This window comes from Sitophilus oryzae, unplaced genomic scaffold, assembly GCF_002938485.1.
Source record: "Sitophilus oryzae breed Bouriz unplaced genomic scaffold, Soryzae_2.0 scaffold_813_pilon_pilon, whole genome shotgun sequence".
Classification (NCBI taxonomy): Eukaryota; Metazoa; Arthropoda; class Insecta; order Coleoptera; family Curculionidae; genus Sitophilus; species Sitophilus oryzae.
Window position 1 is genome coordinate 1,920,340 of NW_022147432.1, and position 27,502 is coordinate 1,947,841.

Consider the following 27,502-nt stretch of genomic DNA (forward strand, 5'->3'; position numbering starts at 1 on the left):
ATGGACAAGTGTCCCCAGTAGGATTGATTTGTCTTACACATAGAGTGCCCCAGCGTGGATGTGGCTTGAGCCCCGTGCTGCTTCACCCCCATTTCTAAGCACGGATCGCCGACAGACAGTACAGAGATGCTAGACCTCCTCGCGCTGCTACTGTTTGAAGCAGGGTTACATAAAAGAACAGCTAAGTGTATATTTAAGTTCTAGTTTTGCATTTAACATCTAAATAAGTTTCTCAGTCTTAAACAGTAACGTAAGATTTTAAACAATAGCGTTCTACAGACTATATTTCAGTTTTGGTTAGATTATTAAGGATATTTTATGTCGATGGTAGTAAAAAGTGCGATTAGATTTTAGATTTCATAATATCACGTACTGTCAGGCATTACTTTCTATAGACATTATTATTACGCTATACCTAACAGGATGGAATAACGAGATAGACTTCTAGAATCTACAGTTTGCAACTATCTGATTTATTAATAAATTTAACAATTTAAATAAGTAATGCTACTTTTCCTATATTTTCTATAATCGTTACATGCATTGCATTTTTCTTTTATAGTCTCTTTTTCTATGAACGTATTTAATATTATTTACATATATAGTTTTACTCAACAAGTAACCACTATAATAATTATATTAATTGTACAATGCTATTTACCATCAGAATTCATCACGAATAAATATAGTCATTAGTTTTAAGTATTATACAACTGTGTTTTCTTTCTCTGTACATGCCTGGCGCCCAATATCTATATATCTTTTATTTATTATTATTGATTAATTTTCTCTCTAGTGAAATACCTTATCCACGACTGCTCTCCGATGACAAGCTGCCGTTCGCAGTAGCAGTTGTTGAAAAAACGCTACAGTGTGATTACGTGTGTTTTGTGTCTTTTGAGGTCAAATGGAGAAAAAATCGAGGGAAAATTAACTGTAGACCCACAGTTTATAGTTAATACTCGCTGCACAGGCAGAAAGTCTTATACACAAATAAAGTTACCATCAATAAAGTTTGCATACCATCTCGTCGTAGATAAGCGCATCTCGTATATGGTACAAGGATCGTACTAAACATATACTAAAAACTGGAGTAGCTGTAAAATATCGACATCACACGATAGGTAAATAATGGATTTTATTACCTGTTTCCGATACTCGGGATTCATAAGCGTAGTAGCATATTTATATGACGCATATCTTAAACCTGCTCTATGGCACTCAATCACTGTCGAAGTTAAAATTGGAACAACGTCTGGAAAATTAAAATTGCCAGAATAATGCGTTTTAAAGAATAAATTAATGAGTAATACTTACGAGAAGGAAACTTGGAAATATTATTTGCTACTCGGATAAGTAACCTGGCTCCCTTGAGATGATCTCCCCGTCTGACGTGTAACCTTACCAACATGTAGCTGTGCAACAACATCAAATTTGTATACATTTCAAACGGAATTTTGATGTTATTCTGCTTCAGTTCTTGGTACATCGCAAATAATACGTCATGGGCATTTCTATTACATAAAAAGTATTTTATTTAAGTAAAAAAATGATCTGAAGATGATTACAATAATTAATTTTTAAGTTAACTATGGATAGGTTTCAATATAAATCCGTCATCCGTCGTCACTTGTTGTTTTAAACCAGTTTTATTGGTTTATTTCAAGAATGACAGATCGTATTTCAATTTTATTGGTTTGACGGAACGATGAACGACAAACGGACGCCGATACGTATGAACTCGCCTTTAGAATTTTCAGGCTTGTCAAAGTCTTGCCAAATTATAGGTTATAATTTGGTGTCAACTTATGTCAAATACCCTGCGTTTTGGAAGATGATGCATTTTGATTCGTGTTTTTCTGTGTGGTTTGTGTCTTTTGAATTCAAGTGGAGGAAAAATCGAGGAAAAATTAACTGTAGATCCAGAGCACAGTTCATAGTTAATACTTGGTGCCCAGGCAGAAAGTATTACACACCAATAAAGTTACCATCAAGTTTGTCTCGTCAAAAAATAAAAAAAATAAAATCTCGTCATATAAGTGCATCTCGTATATGGTAGAAGGATCGTACTAAACATAAACTAAAAATTGGAGTAGCTGTAAAATAACGACATCACACGATAGGTAAAAGCACAGCGGAAAAATAGTGTCAATAGGTACTGGTTTAAAAAAAATAAGATTAAAATTAATTAATCAACCTTTGAGCTTCATTCAGAACCTCGAAATCAGTGGAATAAATTAGTAGTTTCAATTAGTCGTAGAAGTTTGTTCACCTAGTTTTAATGTAAGCATTCAGAAAGGTAGTAATTTTCAATTAGTGGAAAAAGTTAACAAACTTTTGACTTTTCCACTAATTATACTTCAAAATTTGCGAAGAATGCCATTTTGGCCTTTGATTATCACCTGTCAAGAAAAATGTTGATTAGAAGTCAAAAGTTTATTGTTTTATAAGCTAAATACTATGCTTTCTCTATGGATACAACAGACTACCGCAAGCTTACTAGGATATCTTATTAATTTTAATTGTTTTTTAGACATTGTGAATGATTGTAAACTAAAAAGTATAAAGTGTAATTGAAACCACTAATTTGTTCCACTAATTGGGAGGTTCTGAATGAAACTTTAAGGTATAAAATTCGGTAAGTGTTATTATTAATAAAATCGTTTATTTTATTTTTCCTGTGGAATATTACAAATTTTTATTTGTACATAAGTTATATCGATAAATATAATAAATGCGGGAAGCTTGAAAGTAAGAAATAGTTCTTTTCAAATTTTTGGAATGTGGTGTTTTGTTCTTGTTTGTTTCGTATTAACACATACCGTTTTTTTAAGTAAAATAACTCGATTAGATTTTTTCAGATTTATACAGTTTTTTTCACAATATTTTGAAGTAATCACTTGGCACTCAAATTTTAAATATATTAATTTCCTGCTATGCTTTCCAATTGTACCAACTTATTTCTTTGTAAAATAAAATAAACTACTTTGAAATTAAAATGACAGACACATCTACCACTGTCAAGGATCTTATCGTTAGACAGACTATAGAGTATAATAAATAAATGCAAAAAAATATTTTTATATTGAGATGCGGTGTTTCAGTAGCAATATAACTAAAAATATTTACAAAAATCGTAACTAGTATCCAAGTGTAAAATTAAACCTACCTATAATTTCCATTAATTTGTTCTTCATTGGCTATAATCAAAGCCGACTTAGAAGCTTCTCTATATTGTTTCCTTGCCATATACAGCCGAAATAAATACTTAGGTTCTTTGGGAATCCCATCAGACTCCCCCAACAAAAATTCAATTAAAGTTGAAACCAGCGATTCGTCTTTTGACGATGCCACGACGTCTATTGCTGCCGTGATAGCTTCTTTTTCTTTGGAATTCGATTTGGCCGCTACCAATAAATGTCTCATAGCCTTAAAATAAATGTGAAATGTATGATAAAAAACAAAAGCAACAGAATCGACACTTTTCAGTGCATCTAAAAATAATTATCCATTTTATCACATATTAATAAACCAATGAATATAGAACAATCAAAAAATGTAATATATAAAATACCATGCGAATGCGATAAAATATACATTGGTGAAACATCTAGACCCTTAAATGTTCGAATTAAAGAACATAAAGATTATTTAAGAAAGGGAGATTTTCACAAATCTAAGATTTGTCAACATTCATGGGATACAGGGCACAGAATAAATTTTAATAACGCCAAAATTATAATGAAAGAAGCGATAGCCTTTAAAAGAAAAATAAAAGAGGCTTTTTTAATACAATCTAATAAAAATAAATGTATTGCTCATGCATCAAGAACATAACATAAATAAACATAACATACGTAAAAATTAAAAATAATCATACAGAAAGTTTGGGGTTTTTTGGATTTACAAGTAATTGGTATCAGGTAATAATTGTTAATTTTGAAGTTTAACTTGATATAATGTCATTTTAACAGAACGTCAACGCTTTTTGTAGACGTATCTATTTTAAAAAACTAAAGTGTTCTCGAATAGTTGAATTTAAATATTATAAATATTGTTTTTCTTTATTCTTTGTATTTTTTTTTGCTTCCGACGACGGAAAGAGATAAACTTTCCGAAAAGTTAAGCATATTTTGTTCGTTACGCAAATTTGTATATCTGTAAACCTAACTTCTGACAAGTAGTTTCCGTTTCGGTTAACGCAGAAGTGTTTAGAAAAATAACTATTTTATTTTGTATTGATTTTTTGGAGAGATGAATCCGCCACATAGGTATAGACATTTTTTAATAACTGTAAAGTCTGTGTACCACCATTGGTCAAAATTACGTCATATACAATTGTTTCTTTCACGTAAACTTATCATCTCAACTTCCTGATTGACTTACCACTTTTTTCCTCGTTAGCTCGTATGTCAAGGCCGTGTCCGGCTTTGAATTTTTACTCCCATCGCGCGTAAAGAAGTTTCACTTCAAAAATTATGACGTAACATTGAACGATAGTTGTACTTCAGCTATTATGCTACTTATACTATTCATGTTACAGATATTCCTTACATATTATAATTTAAAAATATACCTTTTGGTAGTCCTTTGCGTGAAACCAATATTTCCCCGCCAGCAAATAATTTTTCTCGTTTTCGAAATGTAAGGCTACATTTACAAAGTCTTTAGGTTTAACTTCGTCTTCTGTAAAACTGTTAAGTAACACGTCTCCAAACAGTACGATTTTGCCATTTTTCTTGGCCAAATCAAAGGCATCCTCGATACATCGTGACAATACGAGAAACTTTATAGCTGATGTAATGTCGTTCAACTTTTGGAAAAATCTAGTTAAAAAGATAAATAATATCACACATAAATTCTACATTATATGGATCTTTTATGTCGTCAAGTAAAATTTGACTTTATCACCAGTTTGAGTTGGGTTCAACATGAGAAGAAATTTCAAACTTGAAACTATTGGGATTCTCATAAATATCTAATGTTGTTAATCAATAAGTTGTTAAGCGGTTCATAACAACATTTTTAGGTGGTTCTCAGCAAGGCAAAAAGTTCTCGAGCAGTTATCAACAAGTTCACAACAAGATCTCAAGTGGTTATCAATAAGTTATAAGGTAGTTCTGAAAAAAATATTGTAGTGGTTCTGAATAAGTTATCAAATAGTTCTGAAAGAGGTGTCAACGCGGTTCTCAACAACTCTGTAAATTATTCTCAAAAAACCTGTTGACAGTAAGTACAATTTTTCTGTGCAAATTTAAATTTAAAAAATAAATAAAAATGTGTTTTTGTCGATATTTGAAAACAATTATTTCAAAAAGTCGTTCCATATCTAATTTTAAATAAATACCAATTTTTAGACTCCTATGTCAAATATTTCTTTTAGCAAGTTTTAACCCTAGATCATATAAGTATATCGGTGGCGGCTCGTCAGGGTAAGCAAGGTAGGCGGCGCCCAAGGACTGTATATATTCTAAAGGACTGTTCGATCGCGTCAAATCGCCGCTGTCGTAGTCGCCGTGGAATGCTACGTCGCGCGCTGACCAGCGCTCCACAGTGCGGCGGATGGTTATTCTAGCGGGACAAAATCTCAAGTTGTCAATGTTTGGGACTTAAAATCTAAGAACGTAGCAAATGGTCTAATATATAGCAACAATTTATTTATTTATTAACAACTTAATTTATTAATAAATAAATACAAGATAATAAAACTATGATATTATTCGTACATGACACACAAAAACCGTATTGTAAACTATTGCCAAATACATAAAATTATGATATCAAAAAACTCTTTAGCAGTTTTTTTTTAATTAATTTGTGATCTTGTGACACCCTCTATAATTTATTTTAAAAAAATATATTTTATTTTGAAAATAATAAATAAGATAGATATTTTAATTTTAATTTTAACACTCGGTAATTGTAAATTCATATATTAAGTATCTAAGACAATTTTTTAAACTCAGTGCCTTTTGATGGAGTTGTTTTGTTTTTATACTATCCGATTGAAATGAATCTTTTTGGGCATTCACCTGTTAAGCTTGAACTCCCTGTGACTGCGACTACCTGTGTTGGTAACTATTGGTAACTCAAAAGATCTACATCATTCAATATATCGATATTTGAAAAAAAAGTGTAAGTTTGATATCTGCAGAACAAAGGCACGAAGGATTTTAACAAATAATATACATACAGTAGAAAAGTACATACCTTTGGCAATCTTCAACATAATTTGGCTTTCTAATAAAATGTATAAGCATTTGTAAATATTTTGTTTTCGTATGATCTCTGCCTTGCTGAGCAGAAAACGACCAAATTTGGTTGATAAAAATGTATCGAAATACAAAGAATATTCATGCATTTTTTATCAATTGGAATGTCTACTATTTATTCTTATCAGTACACATTTTTTGGCTTATTTCTAACCAAACGCTTTTGTCCCGCTAAATTTATCTTCCAACGCACTGTGCGCTCCTCCGTCAAATGCAAAAATAACTGTCACTGTCTAAAATCTTTAGCGCCAACTTCAACTCGGTCAGTAGATGACGTAAAAAAACTGACAGTGCAGGAAGATAGGAATCGAACTATCCTTATCTCTATATAGTATCCTTGGGCGGCGCCAACCCTACAATTTTGTCAGATTTTTTTTACATTATAACATTTACTCTATTAATGTTGCCAATACATATAAAAATACCTACTATTAATACACGGAAATGAGTTGTAAAAATTAATATTAATTTAACATTTGTAGTCTTTTATATTAATAAATTAAATACCGCTGGCGTATGCAGCGTTAGAAATCAAAATAATTTTGACCGTTGGAGTATAATGCCTGCCGTCTTTGTTCGGCGATTTCTAGCATCGCCTTTCAAATTAAATTTTGATCTCCCACTCAGCCGTTAATGTGTGTATTTTGTCTCTCTCTAACTCATCGCGCGGTAGCGACGGAAATCGATGACTACGTCGAATTAAGGCCGGGTTTAGGCGATATCTTCAGTCGCTTCTGCATGCGCGTCTAGCTCGATAGGTTTTAGAAATTTGGTGGTTCCCATATATTATTCATCATACGTTGAATTATTGTGTACAGTGCATTTGGTGTTCATGTTAGTGTACAGTGCATTTGGTTGTTAATTTCTAAGTTAACAAGGAGGAGATAATATGGATAAGTATTAATTTAGCTTAAAATTTGTAGCAATTAATTTTGATTTTCAATATGGATAATCATATTCATACAATTTATGCGACGTATAAATACATTCATAGCATTCACAAGTACTTCGGTTGAGAGACATTTTTCATGTTTGAAACGCAAAAAAATTACACTAGAAATTCAATGAAAAATAAACGTTTATTATTACTTGCTCTACTTTGAACCGAAAAAGATATTTTCATAGCCCTTAAACAATCTGATAATAACTTTACAAATATAATAATAAATAAATTTTCTTTATTAAGAAATCGGCGAATCAATTTAATATTGTTACGGATTCCGTGGGTCCACTATTTAAACTCACGATAAAATACTTAACGAATTTATTTGTTTCACTCTGTACACACAACTTATACTATTTACAACACAACTTATGCAACTACTATTACTCGAACGGTATTTCGCGGTATTTTCAAACTTCAGACTTCAGACTATCTTCAGACTTTTTTTAACTGTCAAAGCGCGGGCCTTATATACCCCCTGACGATGGTTTCTGGAATTTTCTAAAGAATTCTATAATTTTCTTTTACTTTCTGGCGAATGCGCCAGGTTCCTCACTGCACGTTGCGATTATTTAGCAGTATGCGGTTATGCAACCAGTAATACACCTTGACATTGCCCCCTTCTCAAATTTGATCGTCCCGATCAAGGTTTCCTGTCTGGTATCTCTTCAATCGCTCCAGATGAACTACTTTCATCTTACTTCTAGGGCTGCGTTGAATCCGGTACACAACATCATTTATCCTCTTGATGACTGTATAAGGACCTTCCCATGCTGGAGTTAACTTTGGGGACCTTCCTTTCTTGCGCTGTGGGTTATATAACCATACCATATCGTCCTGTTGAAATCCCGTAGAATTAGCTCTGAGGTCGTAACGAGCTTTCATCCGGTCACTGGCTAGCGTAATCTTACTTCTCACGGCCTTATGAATTCCCAATAACCTTTCCTTCAGTTCATCCGCGTAGTCCTCTACGTTCGTGGTGCTGTCGTCTGGTGATCCGAACACCAAGTCACAAGGCAACCGTAATTCTCGACCAAATAAAATCTTCGATGGTGAAAGTCCGGTGGTGTTGTGAACTGCACTTCTATATGCCATTAGGAATAGTGGTATATGCTGATCCCAATCTCTTTGATGTTCATCCACCATTTTCGAGAGATGTTCTTCAATGGTCTTATTGAATCTCTCGACCATCCCATCAGACTGCGGATGTAAAGCTGTTGTCCTAGTCTTGTGAATACCAAGCAGATCACACATCTTCTGGAACAGTCTTGACTCGAAGTTCCTTCCTTGGTCAGTGTGAAGCTCTAAAGGAATTCCAAATCTACTGAAGACATTATTGACTAATACTTCAGCTACAGTCGATGCTTCTTGGTTTGGAATGGCAAAAACTTCTGGCCATTTACTGAAATAATCCATCGCCACTAAAACGTACTTGTTGCCCTTGTGCGTTTCAGGGAATGGGCCTGCAATGTCAACAGCGATTCTTTCGAATGGCAGTCCAACGTTATATTGTTTCATTTCCCCTAGATCGAGTGCTTGGTCCTTGGCTGGCTGCACAAATTTACATTGTCGACACCATTTCTTGACATCTTCGCAATAATCCACCCAGTAAAAACGATCTCTCAGCTTGCTCAAGGTCTTGTTTACTCCAAGATGGGCTCCAGTTTTACCACCGTGAATTTCTTCCAATACCTGGGTAACTTTCTTCCTCGGTACCAGTAACTGAGTTGTTACTGTCCTGCCATCCGCACTTTCCCACGTGCGCTTTAACAATCCATTCTCAATCACCCGTGAATTCCACTGAGCCCAGAGAGCTTTGAAAACCAGCCCTCTGTCCGCAATATCCTGCCACGGTGGTCTCTCGCCGTTACCTTCCTTGAGCCGTAGTATTGCTCCGATGTCTGGATCTTCCATTTGATCTTTCCTCAATTGTGCCGTCGTCCACTGTTCATCGGTTCCAAGTTTAAAACTCCTTATCATGACAGTGTCTTCACGTTGTTCCCTTTTACAGCAGTGCTTACAATCGGTTTGACAGGGTCTTCTGGATAAACCGTCTGCGTTACCATGCATTTTTCCAGACGATGTTGGATGGTAAAGTGATACTGTTGGAGCTTCTCGAGCCATCGTGCTATTTGACCTTCAGGTTGTTTCATCTCCATAAGCCACTTGAGAGCCGCATGATCTGTCCTAATTAAAAATTCTTGGCCGTACAGATATTTATGAAAATGATCAACTGCCTTCACAATTGCTAGCAGCTCCTTCCGGGTAACGCAGTAATTCCTTTCTGGTTTGGATAGAACTCGACTGTAATATTCTATCACTCGTTCTTCGCCATCTTGCACTTGTGATAGCACTGCACCTATGCCGATATTGCTGGCGTCGGTATCCAGGATATACCTCCCTTGTTGTTGCGGGTAGGCTAGAATAGGACTTGAACATAAAGCCGCCTTAAGTCTTCCAAAGGCTACATCACAATCGGTGTTCCATTCGTAGCCGACTTCATCACCTGTAAGTCTATGTAAGGGTGCAGCTATATTGGCAAATCCCTTGACAAATCTTCTGTAATAGGTGCATAAACCCAGAAAACTTCTAAGTTCATGTTTGTCGCGAGGTTTAGGCCAATCCTTGATCGCAGCGATTTTCTTCTGGTCGGTGTAAATTCCGTCTGCCGAGACTACATGACCCAAGAATTCCACTTGTCGCTGGAATAAGCTACACTTCTTCGGGTTCAAGTACAGGTGAGCATTCCGTATGCGGCCAAAGACTTCTTCTAAATTTCGCAAATGCTCCTCAAAAGTTCTTCCCATAACCAATACATCGTCGAGGTAAACCAAGCACGTTTTCCAAGTTAATCCTCTTAACACCACCTCCATGAGACGTTCGAAAGTGGCTGGAGCATTGCATAATCCAAACGGCATGACCTTGAATTGGTATAGTCCGTTTCCTGTAGAAAAAGCCGTCTTTTCTTTGTCTTCCTCGTCCAGACCAACTTGCCAGTATCCACTCTTTAAGTCGAGAGTGGAGAACCATCTGATCGGTATATTCTTGTCGGTGTTCACCAATGATTTTTCTACTAAGTACCTATCTTGTTTCTTGTCGCCACTTTGTACCAGTCCAACACAGCACCCAGCGATTTGCTCCACTTTACCGAATATGATCTTCTCGGTATTACCAGGTATTACCACAGTTTCCGCTGATCTTACATCCATTCTTCCTGATCCCTCGTCTGGAGATAACATAAACTCTTCATTTCCAATATTCAGGATATTTCTCTTGTGATCGAACGAAAATCCATGTTGACGAATCACATCCATGCCCAAGATGAAGTCATCTTCAATATCTGCCACTAAGATGCTATGCTGGAACTTCAAATTTCCTAACTTCAGTTCGACGATAGCCTCTCCCCGTACAACGGCCATTTCCCCCGTAACTGTACGTAAACACACTCTTCTTCTCAGAGGCATCAGCTTCAACCCTTGCACTGAGTTGGCCCGTACCAACGATACCATAGCGCCAGTGTCCACTGTCAGAAAAAAAGCCTCCTTTTCTTTTGACCTTCCGTCGATCAGACCAAACTTGCCAGTATCCACCTTAAGTCGAGAGTGGAGAACAAGCACGAACCTGCCAGAGTGGTTAACGTGTCGTCTATACGTGGCAGTGGGTAGCTATCCTTCTTAGTGACGTCATTGAGCTTCCGATAGTCCACGCATAATCGTGTACTACCATTCCTGCCACATCTATAGCACCTTATGTCCTGTGATCTTCTATGGTTCTCTGTCTGGGTGTTGTTGCTACTCTTGTTCACTAGTAACTCACATAGTTTACTAAACATCTCCTCCAAACGTATGTGAGAACTTCCGGGCTGTTCCTCGACCGTTACCGATCTTATCTTCGGTCTAGGGATGGCGCTAAAAGCAGCTTCAATTTCTAGCGCCCTGACCAGTGCTTCGCTGCTGGTAGAAAATCGGGATATTTGCAGCGCCCTCTGCAATTCGTTGTCCCTCAGTCCGCTGATAAAGCACTGAGCAGCCAGTTCTTCCCTAAATCCTTCCGGTGCTTCTTGGATACGCTAGGTGTACCAGGCGACGTAAGTCTGCTTCAAATTCCTGCAGACTCTCTCCGGACCTCTGCATGCGTGTCTTGATCTGGGCCTGGTAAAGTTGATGTCGATGTTGGTCGCCATATCTTCTGTCCAGTGCAGCGACCAAAGTTTGGTATTCCTGCTGTTGGGTTGCAGGAATACTTTGCAAGAGTTCCAGGGCAGGGCCACGCAGCGCGATGACAAGTGCCGCTGCTTTCTCCTGGCCAGTCCATCCATTCGCAGCAGCCGCTGCTTCAAACTGGCGGTGGTACATCGTCCAGGTGGTTTGTCCATCGTAGGTCGGGGCCTTGAGGTTCAGTTCCATGAACGCCAGGTGTCTTTACTTGTACCTTGGTCTTCTGTAGGTCCATCTCTAATTTTTCCATTTTCTGCTGAAGGCGTTCCTCAAGATCTTCTACGGCTTCTTGAAGGTGGATGTCTTGCCTTTTTCCAGTTCTTCAAAGTTCTTCTTAAATCGGTTTTGATCTTCTAATTTTTCTTTCTGGCGACGCACTTCTAAATCTTCAACAATTTTCTCCAACCGTTCTTGTCTAATTTCTTGATTTTCAAGAATTTTCTGAAGCCGGTCCTGTTCTTCTTGTTTGTCATGCTCTCGTTGAACTTTGAAATCTTCGAGAATTTTCTCAAGCCGGTCTTGTTTGTCTTGTTATCGTTGAATTTTCAAATCTTCGAAAATTTTGTCTTGCCAGTCCTGTTCTTCTTGTTTTTCTTTCTTTTGACGCGCTTCTAAACTTTCTAACATTTTTTCTTGATTTTCCATAAGTATTTTCTGTAGACGGTCTTGTTCCTCTTCTTTCTCTCTTCTCATATTCTCCATAAAATCGCCCAATAATTTGCTTACTTCCTCCATTTTCTTCGCTTGCTCCCTTGTACCAACCATAAAAATACTTAAATTCGGTCTAAAAATCTTCCAATCCAATTAATTTCTTCTTAAAATCCTCTTGAATCGCACTTCCGGCACCAATTGTTACGGATTCCGTGGGTCCACTATTTAAACTCACGATAAAATACTTAACGAATTTATTTGTTTCACTCTGTACACACAACTTATACTATTTACAACACAACTTATGCAACTACTATTACTCTAACGGTATTTCGCGGTATTTTCAAACTTCAGACTTCAGACTATCTTCAGACTTGTCCAACTGTCAAAGCGCGGGCCTTATATACCCCCTGGCGATGGTTTCTGGAATTTTCAGAAGAATTCTATAATTTTCTTTTACTTTCTGGCGAATGCGCCAGGTTCCTCATTGCACGTTGCGATTATTTAGCAGTATGCAGTTATGCAACCAGTAATACACCTTGATAATATATAAAAAGTAATTATTCTTTCCCTGAGTTTATAAGAGTCTCGAAATATGTATATGAATAAGATAATCTGTTTTTCTTTGTAAATTTATTTGTCTATATATTTACATATTGTTAAGTTACGTAAATAAATAAAAATAAAATAAAATCCTGTGATGAACTGCATTATACTATTATCTACCTTATTTATCAAGGCATAAAGGAAAAAATCAAGGTATAAAGAAATAAATAAAACACACATATACATTATGTTAACTCATTATGTTGAATGCTGTTAGTTTAGTTTTATCCTAAATATTCTTAAGCTATATTCTTAAGCTAAGTTTTTAACCCCTAAGCTAACATATTGGTTTTTACGAACTGGGTTAGGATATTATGTACATTTTGGGGAACAAATAGAAGCAATTAAAATTTTGTCGCCTACCCAGTCCCACAGGCCACGAGCCGCCACTGAAGTATATATTATGATCTAGGGTTTTAACAAATAATAGTCTCTCAAAATAGATGCCAAAATAACTGATCAATTTTCAAATAAAATTTTTATATAGCATACAAAAACTTAAATTCATTGCTATATTTTATTTATCCTCCTGAATAGTTGATGTTCTCTATAAAAAGATTTTTAGATGAAACCCTAAACATAAAAAAGTATTGCATATTTAACTTATTTTTATTATGTTATTAAAGATATAGTTTTTTTATGCTGTGTTCCAACTGAGATAAAATATACCAAAGTTATATACCTACTTGCAAAATAACTCCTCGTTTATATAGGTACTCGTAAAGTACTCGTTCAAATTAGCAAACTTCAACAATTAATATAATTGACATATGATTTACAGTTACATCAAGCATTTTTCAATGCATTTTCATTTTTTACATTTAATTTTTTTTCCAGAGCTTTCATGGTCTCTTTCTTTCTGACTGCTCGTACATTTTTATACAGGGTGAATTTTCTACGATGTCCTCTATGGGTATCTCGGAAACTATTGGAGATAGACAGTCGGTTAAATGGGGAAAAGAATTGCAGTTTTGTGGGGTCATTAATATGCGCCTTTCAGATTTTTGAAAATTTTCATGGCTTACTAGATATTTCGAAAAAAAAAATTCGGCTATTTGAAAAATTGTCCCAAATTCCATTATAATCTATTTTAGACAAAAAGTTTTCAGATAAAAGTTGTAGATAATCACATCCTTAATGAGATTGCGTCTCTGTTTTTTTTTTCTAAAGCCTGTCATTTTTGACATACGACACAAACATGTTTTTTTAAATGGAAACCATAGTTTAAGCTTTTCAACGATATAAGCTATCCTTCATAAAGGCCATGACTTCATAAAAAGCGCCATTTTTTAAGCTTTTCAACGATATAAGCTATATGTTTTTTTCAAAAAAAATACCGAGTTATAACCATTTCTTATCATTTTTAAACAATTTAAGTCATTAAAAAAAACATATTATAGCTTATATCACTGAAAAGCTTAAAAAATTGCGCTTGTTATGAAGTCATGGCCAGATATGGTTTCCACTTAAAAAAAACTTATGTTTGTGTCATATGTCAAAAATGACAGGCTTTAGAAAAAATCGGAAAACACAAACTCATTAGGGATGTGATTATCTACAACTTTTATCTGAAAACTTTTTTGTGTAAAATAGATTATAATGGAATTAGGGACAATTTTTAAAAGAGCCAAAATTTGTTTTTTTCGAAATATCTAGTAAGCCATGAACTTTTTATCTCCAGTAGTTTTCGAGATACTCATAGAGAACATCGTAGGAAACTCACCCTGTATATAGAGCCTTGATCCCTTTTTATAAACTCTGGAAAAATTTAAGGTTTTGTTTTATACAAGTGGTTGTAAAATTAAGTATAACTCGATTGATGTATTATGATTTAGACCTTTTTAGAAACTTACTTAGCAACCAGTTTGGCCCCTTCAACACTTTTAGTTTCTTGAACTATTTCCACAGCAACTTCTGGATTATTCAAATAATCCAGATGCAGTTTGATCAATGAATCGAAATCTTTGGCTTTTTCGTAAGCTTTGGCAGCTTCTTCGTACTTTCCTTCCTTTTCTTTAGATTTGGCGTATTGCAAATAAATTTTATTCGAGGTTATGTGTGGTAGCAGTTCTCCGATTTTCGACCAATTCTTCTGGATGATGTAATTAGATGCTGCTTTATCGAACTGTTAAAATAATAGTATATTATTGAACGAGCAATTTATGCTAGCCATTATTCACGCAGGGTGACGTTAGGTTAAGTCACCCGAGTGAATAATGGCTATAAATTGCGAGTTGAATACTATACTTTGTCCACGACCATTATAATAATTATGAGGAGTGTTTGAATTTGTATTTTTAATCTTACTATTAATTATTGTATTCATGTTTTAGGGGAAAATGTCACTACCTACTTAAAATTTGGCAATTTCAAACGTCAAAATTAACTAAAAGATAATAAAAACATCAATATCATCAGTTGCTATGTATCGAGAGTCGCAGTCATCTCGAACTATTCTATTTTCAAATATTTGGGAAGTTATTAGATGTGTTTTACGACATACCTGTATATTAGTACTTTTCTCTACCACCTTTAGTAAAATAAATTTGTTGAAAAATGATACATCGTACCACCAGCAGCTGACTTTTTGTTGTTTTGTGTAACTAAAGTTGGTAATTATATATACAGGGTGTTTCAAAACAAATGCGAAAAACTTCAGGGGGTGATTCCTTGTTCAAAATAAAGGGTAGTTTGCTTTATAAACGTTGGGTCAAAAGTCAACCATTAGGGAGATATCGCGGTACAAAGATGGCGGAAAAATAATGTTTTTATTCTTTATCTTGAAAACGAAAAACGATAGACTAATGAAATTTTATGGAAGCATTACTGTTATGAAAACATACTTTCTGGTAATTTTCTCACTTTTTTAAAATGAGTGGAAGGTGTTGAAATAAACTGCCCCTATCATTCTTGTTAACGATATTAAAAAAAATAAATTTGGATAGTTTAGTTTGTTTAGAAACTTTTTTATCTCTTGTGTTTTTTTTTATAAAACTCACCGATTTGAAATTAAAAAATAAAATGTAAAGCATTACATATCAGGACAAAAAACATTTTTAGATAAAGAATCTAGTGAGCTGCTCTAATTTTTTAGGAAAAAATCTAGTCGGCCGCTGTCACTTTTTAGGATGTTTCTAATATTATTTTATTGACATTACTCTACTACAATACGTTATTATCTAGATTCTTATTCTTATCGTTATTATCACTAGATTCTTTATCTAAAAATGTTTTTGATCCTGATATGTAATGCTTTACATGTTACTTTTTAATTTCAAATCGGCGAGTTTTATCAAAGAAACACAAGAGATAAAAAAGTTTCTAAATAAACCAAGCTATCCAAATCAATTTTTTTGCATGTGTTTGATAAGATTTTTCTTTAAATTTCGTTAACTAGAATGATAAGGGTAGTTTATTTCAACCCCTTCCACTCATTTTAAAAAGTGAAAAAATTACCAGAAAGTGTGTTTTCGTAGCAGTAATGCTCCCATAACATTTCATTAGACTATCTCTTTTCGTTTTCAAGATAAAAAATAAAAACATTATTTTTCCGCCATCTTTGTACCGCGATATCTCCCTAATGGTTGACTTTTGACTATGGAGGCTAGAAGGAGGAGGCGAATCGACAATGGGCATATTTGAAATTTCTGTCCCTACTTTAAAGCAAGTTTCTCGGTTTGACACCAGAGGCACTGTAAGCGGGTTAGATTGATCGTTTGCATTGTTAGAATACGATTTAACTGTGTTTTTACTAGTTTTTCTTTAAATTTATATTTATTTTATTAAACTATTCGCAATGTAACAATGGGTGTGATTAAAAAAACCCTATATAATAGATCTTGCTTCGTACCTGGCTGTATAAGTGGGACTTACAGTGGAAAAAAGGCAAATAAAGAACGGGGTGAAAGAAACCTAAGCCTTTTCAAAGGTCCTAATGTAAGTGATAACTATTTATTTAAAAAAATATAGATAGATGTTAAGAAAAACATTCAAATTATATACTATCAGTGTACAGATTAATTTTAAATTCAAATTAATAGAGAATATAGCCTAAAATCAACATCTGCGTAACATAACCTAGGAGGCCTTGTTATAAAATAAAAATAATTTACCTACTAGCTGGTGGCTAAAATTACCTGTTGATATGTATTAACCACCATTTGAACAGTGCTATTGAAAGTTAATTTACGCCAAAGCAATATAGTATTCTAATATAAAATAATTTACTTACCCGAGATGCTTCATTTAAATTGAAAAATAATGTACAGTGGTTGAAGGACTTTTGATTGTGTATATAAACCATTTAGAATAGTTTTTTATGAATAAGCTCTTTAAATTAATATGTAGGTATATTGTAGCCAGGTATTTATTTAGAATGCATTTTTTTAAATTATAATTCTTTGTGTTCTTGATATAACTTGCTCCTGTTATATTTTTTTGGTATAGGTGCTAAATTGTATATTAAATTTATATACTGTATATTTTATTTATTAAATTTAGTGGAATTAGTCAGTTAAAAACAAAAGTTGTAAAGTATTAATATTGCTAAATAAATAAATATATGATGAAATAAGTCAGGGTATATACATATTTACAACTCTTTTAAAATAAATTGAGTTCATTATTTATTCATTAATATTTTATTTACAAAAATTTACCTTTACAATTATTAGGTGACATTGAATATAATACATCTTGAATTTAATTGTCTACGAAACAGTGACAATTTGCAAAATTTTGCTAATGACATTAAAACTTAAATTCAGAAAATCTAAAGAAAAAACACTATTGGACACGGGAAACATTTCAGCTTAATGTACCTATTTTCTGGTTTCAGCTATAAAAAGCTATGAGATAGATAACACTGATCAAAGGGTGCAACAGTAGTGTTCATCTTCACGTTCCATTGAAGTTATTCCTGATAAAATACTTTTAATTTTCGTGATTCAGTTCCTATCAATTGCGGTAAAACTACTACTAGTTTGTTACGAAAGTTTTTAATGCTTATTAAAATGATATCACACTGAACTGCTTGTAAACATATCAATTTCAAATGTTTTTATGAAAAACTATTAATAAATCACTAACACAATCACACCATAAACTATTTAATTCGCATTTGTCATCTAGTAACAATTACTGTTTACATCAAATCAAAGGTTGAACTGGTGATATTTGTTGCTGGAAATCTTTTTTGTACAACAGTTATAGGGAAGATTTATTTTAGCAGCTTATATTTTTCTTCGGTACGTGTATGCACTAAAAAGAACCATATAATGAAACAATTTTATAATAACAACTTAGAAAAAGAATATCTAAAACCGGCATCTGATATAACCTAACTTCTAACTTACTTTTCAAATTCAAATTTAAGGTTTTGTATTCACAATTTTAGCCACGCACATTGTTCAATTAGAAAAAAACACGTTTCTAAAAGCTAAATCTGGTAAAAATATGCCCAAATATTAACTGAACTCTATAATTTATAACAAAATAGTAATTCTTGCCATAAGAAGCTTTGTATTTCTCAATCTGTCGGATCACATGCGCCCCTAACGGCGATTTTCGAACTTCATTTAGATCTCAAAAACTGGGCCCATAATTTTTGCGTTCGATTCGCCTCCTCCTTCTAGCCTCCATACTTTTGACCCAACGTTTATGAAGCAAACTACCCTTTATTTTGAATAAGGAATCGCCCCCTGAAGTTTTTCGCATTTGTTTTGAAACACCCTGTATATTGATCGTTATATATGTATTTGAATTTTATTGATGCTGCTTCAAGTTTTTTTCAATAAAAAAAACTTCTACCAACTTTAGTTGAGTACAGTTGTTGGAGAACGATAAATTGGAGTACCAGCATCTGACTTTTTGTTGTTTTATGTAACTGAAGTTGGTAATTTGTGTTTTATTTAAAGTGATATATGTATTTGAATTTCATTGATATTATTTCAAGTTCTTTGCATGAAAATATCCGACCAACATTCTTTAGTCAATCAGGACATTGATTTTTGTTCCGTTACAATGGCATCTATATATACTAATAACACGAATTCGGAAAACGAATTTATGCCTTTAGCAATGCTCCAGTCTAGAAAGTATTTATAGGCAGACATGTAATAATCCTTAGACTTTCTGTGGTAGCAATCCAAGGCTTGTTAATCTGGCCCGGCTCTGCTATCTCTGGTAGTATAGCTAGCGGGATACTGACCACTTTTTATCCGATGGCATTTTTTCCATCATCATCGATCCATGAGCCGAAGAAAGTATTGACCTTGTTTAATTTGAAGGTTATTTCTAAAGAAATAATTTTTTTTGGGTAGTTCTTGTAAATTTACCAGAGGCTGTAGAAAAGGGCCTTAATGTAATTGTTGGGGTTGGGTGAGGAGTTATTTTTGTAAGTGTTTCTCCAATAAAACATGACATGAATCTCTATTCAATGCAGCAGAAAAATGGCAAAACTGTCAAATTTCGGAACGAACTTTCGGATGTATGTGACAGGCTTTTTTTATTTCACACGATAACTTCAAATTTCGGATGTCGTACCATCGGATTTCGGATGCATGAGACTCCGGCTTTAGACTTTTGTGGTAGCAATCCAAGGCTTGTTAATCTGGCCGGCTCTGCTATCTCTGGAGTAGTATAGCTAGCGGGATACTGGACCACTTTTTGCTCGATGGCATGTTTTCCATCAGCATCGATCCATGAGCCGAAGAAGTATTGACCTTGATTAATTTGAAGGTTATTTCTAAAGAAATAATTTTTGTGTGGGTAGTTCTTGTAAATTTACCAGAGGCTGTAGAAAAGGGCCTTAATGTAATTGTTGGGGTTGGGTGAGGGTAGGTTTTTAAGGGTAAGCAGGAGGGTACTGCAAATGCTGCTTTGCCAGATCTAAATTAGTAGATTTAGGGAGTTTGCATATATGCCATGTTATAAGAGTTACATAGGTTGGGGTGCTATAGACGAGAAATTTCCTTAAAATTTAGGAAAATGCCATGTTGTTGTTGTGTGTGATAACGTTTCAAAGGTTAAAGGTTATCAATAAGAATATTGAGTTGTTATTGCATGTGATGATGCATAATAGGTTAAAGGTTATCAATAAGAGTACTAATTTTATATTGTTTACTTTTATGCCTTGTTGTTGTTGTAGTTTAAAAGGTTAAAGATTATCAATAAAAATATTGCGTTGTTATTTTATGTGATGATGCATAATAGGTTTAAGGTTATCAATAAGAGTACTAATTTTATATGGTTTACTTAAAACTAAATGTTGTATTAACCAACCTAGTCTAGACTGGAGATATTAACAGAAAAACACACATAGACAAATCTTTTAAAACAGTTTAATTTTTACATATGCTAAATATTAAAAAACTGATATATTTAAAATCATAAATTAAAAATGTCCAGGTATGTTACGTAAATGTGCAGCTTGACGATTATCAATGTCCCGTTTTGCTGCAGTTTTCACATATTCAGGTACATCAGATTTGTCGGTAAGCCTATTCAAATCGGCGCCTGTTAATTTCCCAGGATTGTCAAATGCTGACCACAATCTACCACATTCGTAATTGAATGCTGGACATCTTTTAAATTCACGCCATTTACGAATCTCGTCTGATACTTCTTGCGGAAGACTTGTACTTACCATTCTTATTAATTTTTTTATTAATAAATTTTTTCACGCTCTCTATCTGTCTTAACTATTATGGATACTAAAGTAAAATAATATTGGAGAATTATGGATACTAAAGTAAAATAATAAGTACAATAAATCTTTACATTTTATACAACGATTTGAGAAGATTTCTCTAGTATAAATTTTTTTAATAGGCTTAATACACTTAATAAATATATTCATTACAATAATATCTATAGGCAAGTTATATAAAAAAAATCACTTAGAGCTAGGTTTTTATCATCGCCCTGTTGATCCAAAACCATTGGTGTTGCGTTCTGTATGGGTAAGTTCTTTTTCCTCATCCAATTCAGGATAGTGTATACGCTCACAAATTAATTGAGCTATACTATCTCCAACGTTTACTTGAAAGTCTTCATTCGAATGGTTGAAGAGTAGAACCATCACAATTCCCCTATAATCTTGATCGATAACACCAGCTAGAAGAAAATTAAAATGAATAGTTATCATATTAATAATTATAAAAATAAAATTCTACCTCCAACATTGAACCGGCGTGAAGATAGCCACGGTTTTCCATCCACGGTTTCAGAAAAATCCCAACCATAGTAAACATATGGCAACGACGCTTTTCGTCCGATTTCAGCCACATCCACGGTTTTCGGTGTCGAAACGCCTCAATTAAAATATATCTACAGCGACACTTTTCTGTTGTTACAAATATTATTAAAGATTTAGAAGAATTATATAATAAGTTAATAGAAATGGTCGAGTTTATATTTATATATAATGAACAATTATTTATGAGAGATAGATTTAACTTCAAAAATCCACTTAAAAATTTAAATACTATCTAGTTCTTAGCAAAATTCGATACTAATTTATTAAAGGTTGTGCCAAAGCGAGACCCTTTGGAAAAGATGTATAGGCGACTAGGGTACACTACCCTATACTCAAAACCATTTGCCGGTCTTTAGGGAAAGGGCCAGATTCAAAAAACCGATATTTTACATAAAATTAGACAGAAAAAAAATCGTCACCAATTTGTTAAGGGTTGTGCCACAACGAGGCCATCTGAAAACGATGTACAGATGACAAGGGTATACCACCCCGTATTCAAAATCATTTGCCGGTCCGTAAGAAAAGGGCCAAGTTCAAAAAACGCTATTTCTCCTGAATATTAACAGAAAAAAAATTGTACCTCATTTATTAAGGGTTGTGCCGCAACGAGACCATCTGGAAATGGTGTACAGATGACAAGGGTATACCACCCCGTATTCAAAATCATTTGCCGGTCCGTAGGAAAAGGGCCAAGTTCAAAAAACCGCTGTTTCTCTTGAAAATTAACAGAAAAAAAAATTGTAGCTCATTTATTAAGGGTTGTGCCGCAACGAGACCACCTGGAAACGATGTACAGATGACAAGGGTACACCACCCCTATTCAAAATCATTTGCCGCTCCGTAAGAAAAGGGCCAAGTTCAAAAAACCGCTGTTTCTCTTGAAAATTAACAGAAAAAATTGAAGCTCATTTATTAAGGGTTGTGCCGCAACGAGACCACCTGGAAACGATGTACAGATGACAAGGGTACACCACTCCGTATTCAAAACCATTTGCCGGTCCGTAGGAAAAGGGCCAAGTTCAAAAAACCGCTGTTTCTCTTGAAAATTAACAGAAAAAAAATTGTAGCTCATTTATTAAGGGTTGTGCCGCAACGAGACCACCTGGAAACGATGTACAGATGACAAGGGTACACCACCCCGTATTCAAAACCATTTGCCGGTCCGTAGGGAAAGGGCCAGAATCAAAAAACTGTCATTTTACCTAAAATTAGACAGAAAAAAAATCGCCGCCAATTTGTTAAGGGTTGTGCCGCAACGAGACCATCTGGAAACGATGTACAGATGACAAGGGTACACCACCCCGTATTCAAAATCATTTGCCGGTCCGTAGGAAAAGGGCCAAGTTCAAAAAACCGCTGTTTTTCTTGAAAATTTACAGAAAAAAAATTGAAGCTCATTTATTAAGGGTTGTGCTGCAACGAGACCACCTGGAAACGATGTACAGATGACAGGGTACACCACCCCGTATTCAAAATCATTTGCCGGTCCGTAGGAAAAGGGCCAAGTACAAAAAACCGCCGATTCTCCTAAAATTAACAGAAAAAAAAAAATTGTAGCTCATTTATTAAGGGTTGTGCCGCAACGAGACCATCTGGAAACGATGTACAGATGACAAGGGTATACCACCCCGTATTCAAAATCATTTGCCGGTCCGTAGGGGAAGGGCCAAGTTCAAAAAACCGCTGTTTCTCTTGAAAATTAACAGAAAAAAATTGTAGCTCATTTATTAAGGGTTGTGCCGCAACGAGACCACCTGGAAACGATGTACAGATGACAAGGGTATACCACCCCGTATTCAAAATCATTTGCCGGTCCGTAGGAAAAGGGCCAAGTTCAAAAAACCGCTGTTTCTCTTGAAAATTAACAGAAAAAAAATTGTAGCTCATTTATTAAGGGTTGTGCCGCAACGAGACCACCTGGAAACGATGTACAGATGACAAGGGTACACCACCCCGTATTCAAAACCATTTGCCGGTCCGTAGGGAAAGGGCCAGAATCAAAAAACTGTCATTTTACCTAAAATTAGACAGAAAAAAAATCGCCGCCAATTTGTTAAGGGTTGTGCCGCAACGAGACCATCTCGAAACGATGTACAGATGACAAGGGTATACCACCCCGTATTCAAAATCATTTACCGGTCCGTAGGAAAAGGGTCAAGTTCTAAAAACCGCTGTTTCTCTTGAAAATTAACAGAAAAAAAATTGTAGCTCATTTATTAAGGGTTGTGCCGCAACGAGACCACCTGGAAACGATGTACAGATGACAAGGGTATACCACCCCGATTCAAAATCATTTGCCGGTCCGTAAGAAAAGGGCCAAGTTCAAAAACCGCTGTTTCTCTTGAAAATTAACAGAAAAAAATTGAAGCTCATTTATTAAGGGTTGTGCCGCAACGAGACCACCTGGAAACGATGTACAGATGACAAGGGTACACCACCCCGTATTCAAAACCATTTGCCGGTGCGTAGGGGAAGGGCCATAATCAAAAACTGTCATTTTACCTAAAATTAGACAGAAAAAAATCGCCGCCAATTTGTTGCGGGTTGTGCCGCAACGAGACCATCTGGAAACGATGTACAGATGACAAGGGTACACCACCCCGTATTCAAAATCATTTGCCGGTCCGTAGGAAAAGGGCCAAGTTCAAAAAACCGCTGTTTTTCTTGAAAATTAACAGAAAAAAAATTGAAGCTCATTTATTAAGGGTTGTGCCGCAACGAGACCACCTGGAAACGATGTACAGATGACAAGGGTACACCACCCCATATTCAAAACCATTTGCCGGTCCGTAGGGAAAGGGCCAGAATCAAAAAACTGTCATTTTACCTAAAATTAGACAGAAAAAAAATCGCCGCCAATTTGTTAAGGGTTGTGCCGCAACGAGACCATCTGGAAACGATGTACAGATGACAAGGGCCAAGTACAAAAAACCGCTGATTCTCCTAAAAATTAACAGAAAAAAATTGTAGCTCATTTATTAAGGGTTGTGCCGCAATGAGACCATCTGGAAATGATGTACAGATGACAAGGGTATACCACCCCGTATTCAAAATCATTTGCCGGTCCGTAGGAAAAAGGGCCAAGTTCAAAAAAATCGCTGTTTCTCTTGAAAATTAACAGAAAAAAAAATTGTAGCTCATTTATTAAGGGTTGTGCCACAACGAGGCCATCTGAAAACGATGTACAGATGACAAGGGTATACCACCCCGTATTCAAAATCATTTGCCGGTCCGTAAGAAAAGGGCCAAGTTCAAAAAACCGCTATTTCTCTTGAATATTAACAGAAAAAAAATTGTAGCTCATTTTTTTGTAGATCATTTACGTGAAAAAAACGCCGAAAAAAAATAAAACTGATTAGGTATTATGGAAATTCTTGTACAAGTAAGTAATGTTATGTAAACTATTTATAGCACGCCGATGAATTGCTTGTATATAGCGAATTTCGTTTTTCCCCTTACCCTGTACGGATACCCCGTATTTACAGAACGGATCGACGCAAGGTTGGACTGGCCATATTATATAGATAACTATTAGCCTTCGCCGCGGCCCCCTTTATAGTTCATTATTTATTCTTAACAATATTTGCTTTTGCATTGCATTATTGAATTTGCATTGCATTGGTTTGGTTTGGATTAGGGTAGTTCCCTGATTACCTTGCTTTTAGGGTAGTTCCCTGATTTCTATACAGGGTGAGTCTTAAATAAGTGTAAATATGTTTAGGGCTGGTAAATCTCGATAAAAGAAACATAATATTTTCTCTTTACCGTTTTTTTTTTCAAATAAATCCAAAACAACCGAGTTATTTCACTTTTAAAATTTCCAATTTTTTGCTATAATTTTGAGAATCATATATTGGATTTTCTTTCTTGTAAATTTAATCTACTACCTATGTTACCATATTACAAACAAGATATGTTTTTAAACTAATAATTAAAAAAAAAATCCAATTTTTTTTTAAAAAAATTCCAAATTTTCAAGAAAAAAATCGCGCAAAAAAACTCATAATCGTGTTTCGTGGATCGAAATATACTACCCTAAAAATATTTGTACTTTTTTAAGATTCACCCTGTATATAATAGGGAAGAATTGACCAAAACGTAAGGCGAAAAAATACGCAAAAAAACACACGGGCCCCTCTTTACATTGCCACCCGGGTACCTTTATTTTACAATATAAATTCCTCTTTTTTATTGTTACTGAGAATCTACAACAGTAAATACTTCTATTTTTATGAATGTTTAAGTTGCTTTCACTCTTAATTTTTTTGAGAAATAATGTACCTAGTAAAAACATAGTCCTGTTTGAAAAACGTTAAATTAAATATAATATTTAAAATACAGTTGTCCCCTTTGTACATGATTACAATACAACTAAAAAAAATAATTTAATAAAAAAACAAGTAGTTGTAGAAACACTTTAAATATGATTTTTTTTATTTTTTAAAATTGAAACTCAAAGGTATAATATAAAAGTATGTATAAACGAAAAAAAAGTATATATAAACAGGTATCATACCAACCATAAATAGAGTATGTCTTATAAAAATGTTTTATAAAATTTTTTACTAGAATCGACCCTTGATAAAAAAAAGGAACTAGATTTAAGTTTTCCTTTGATCTAGTCTGTATACTATTTCTTTGAATTTTCTGCACGTGTGCAAAAACTACACTAAAACACTATGTCTTATAGAAAATGAAATATTTTGCGTTGAATTTGAGGGATTTTATCTGAAAAATTATTAATTTGGAAGAAAACCGACAAAAGCGGCAGAAAATAATAATATTTTAGTACAGTCTACTGCTCGCAACGGCCAGCCAACGGCCAGGACGTTAAGGTGCGTATTCATTATCCGAACGAACGAACGAACGAACGAAAGTGCGGTATATTTGGACGGGGACCGAACGCATGCGGCCGTTCGTTCGTTCGTTCGCTCGACCATCCGTTTCGAGTCGGTACATCAAAGGCGTTCGCCAACAAATGCCTCCGGTCTTCTCGTGCGGTACTATCGTGCGGTCCCCGTCCATACCACTAGCGAACATTCGTTCGTTCGTTCGTGCGGATAATGAATACGCACCTTTAGTGTGCGCTGTATCATTCGATTTAATGGTTTTAGAGGTAGCACCAGCTTGGCCGGTGCGACTTGGTCCTTGGTCGTCAGTGTACTCTAACCCTGTCGCGAACTTGGCCGTCATGGGCCGTCCCCTTCCGGCGTCAAAATCCGGATAGAATTAAAACCATGCAAATGAATAGGACTCGCCGCGCCGGTCCTTGCCGTGACGGGCTAATATGCGGTAGTCTATTCATTTGCATGGTTTTAATCAAAGTTTTAATCCAATCTGCATTTTGACGAGCCGGAACGGGACGGGACGTGACGGCCAAGTGCGCGACAAGCTTTACAGCGCTTTTAGATGGAGCGGACCGTCCGCGCGGAGCGTCCGCGCTGATTTTTTTTTCAAGAAAGCTGATCCGGACTTTTCCTACGGACCGGCAAATGGTTTTGAATATGGGGTGGTGTACCCTTGTCATCTGTACATCATTTCCAGGTGGTCTCGTTGCGGCACAACCTTTAATAAATGAGCTACAATTTTTTTTCTGTTAATTTTCAAGAGAAACAGCGGTTTTTTGAACTTGGCCCTTTTCCTACGGACCGGCAAATGATTTTGAATACGGGGTGGTATACTCTTGTCATCTGTACATCGTTTCCAGGTGGTCTCGTTGCGGCACAACCCTTAATAAATGAGCTACAATTTTTTTCTGTTAATTTACAAGAGAAATAGCGGTTTTTAGACTTGGCCCTTTCCTACGGACCGGCAAATGATTTTGAATACGGGGTGGTATACTCTTGTCATCTGTACATCGTTTCCAGGTGGTCTCGTTGCGGCACAACCCTTAATAAATGAGCTACAATTTTTTTTCTGTTAATTTTCAAGAGAAACAGCGGTTTTTTGAACTTGACCCTTTTCCTACGGACCGGTAAATGATTTTGAATACGGGGTGGTATACCCTTGTCATCTGTACATCGTTTCCAGGTGGTCTCGTTGCGGCACAACCCTTAATAAATGAGCTACTATTTTTTTTCTGTTAATTTTCAAAAGAAACGGCGGTTTTTTGAACTTGGCCCTTTTCCTACGGAGCGGCAAATGATTTTGAATACGGGGTGGTATACCCTTGTCATCTGTACATCGTTTCCAGGTGGTCTCGTTGCGGCACAACCCTTAATAAATGAGCTACAATTTTTTTTCTGTTAATTTTCAAGAGAAACAGCGGTTTTTTGAACTTGGCCCTTTTCCTACGGACCGGCAAATGATTTTGAATACGGGGTGGTATACTCTTGTCATCTGTACATCGTTTCCAGGTGGTCTCGTTGCGGCACAACCCTTAATAAATGAGCTACTATTTTTTTTCTGTTAATTTTCAAGAGAAACAGCGGTTTTTGAACTTGGCCCTTTTCCTACTACGGACCGGCAAATGATTTTGAATACGGGGTGGTATACCCTTGTCATCTGGACATCATTTCCAGTGGTCTCGTTGCGGCACAACCTTAATAAATGAGCT

General features: G+C 35.2%; 1 protein-coding gene across 1 annotated transcript in view; it reads right to left on the minus strand.

Moving 5' to 3' along the window:
• Positions 1-556: 556 nt before the first annotated feature.
• LOC115889420 (WD repeat-containing protein 19) overlaps positions 557-27,502 on the minus strand; it is a 62,361-nt gene continuing 35,415 nt past the window's right edge. Inside the window, exons 14-19 of the mRNA XM_030909408.1 lie at positions 14,543-14,814; positions 4,577-4,826; positions 3,170-3,429; positions 1,318-1,514; positions 1,146-1,255; positions 557-571 (exon numbers count right to left, since the gene is read on the minus strand). Coding sequence (XP_030765268.1) covers positions 557-571; positions 1,146-1,255; positions 1,318-1,514; positions 3,170-3,429; positions 4,577-4,826; positions 14,543-14,814 — 1,104 coding nt within the window. The remainder of the gene's footprint in view (positions 572-1,145; positions 1,256-1,317; positions 1,515-3,169; positions 3,430-4,576; positions 4,827-14,542; positions 14,815-27,502) is intronic.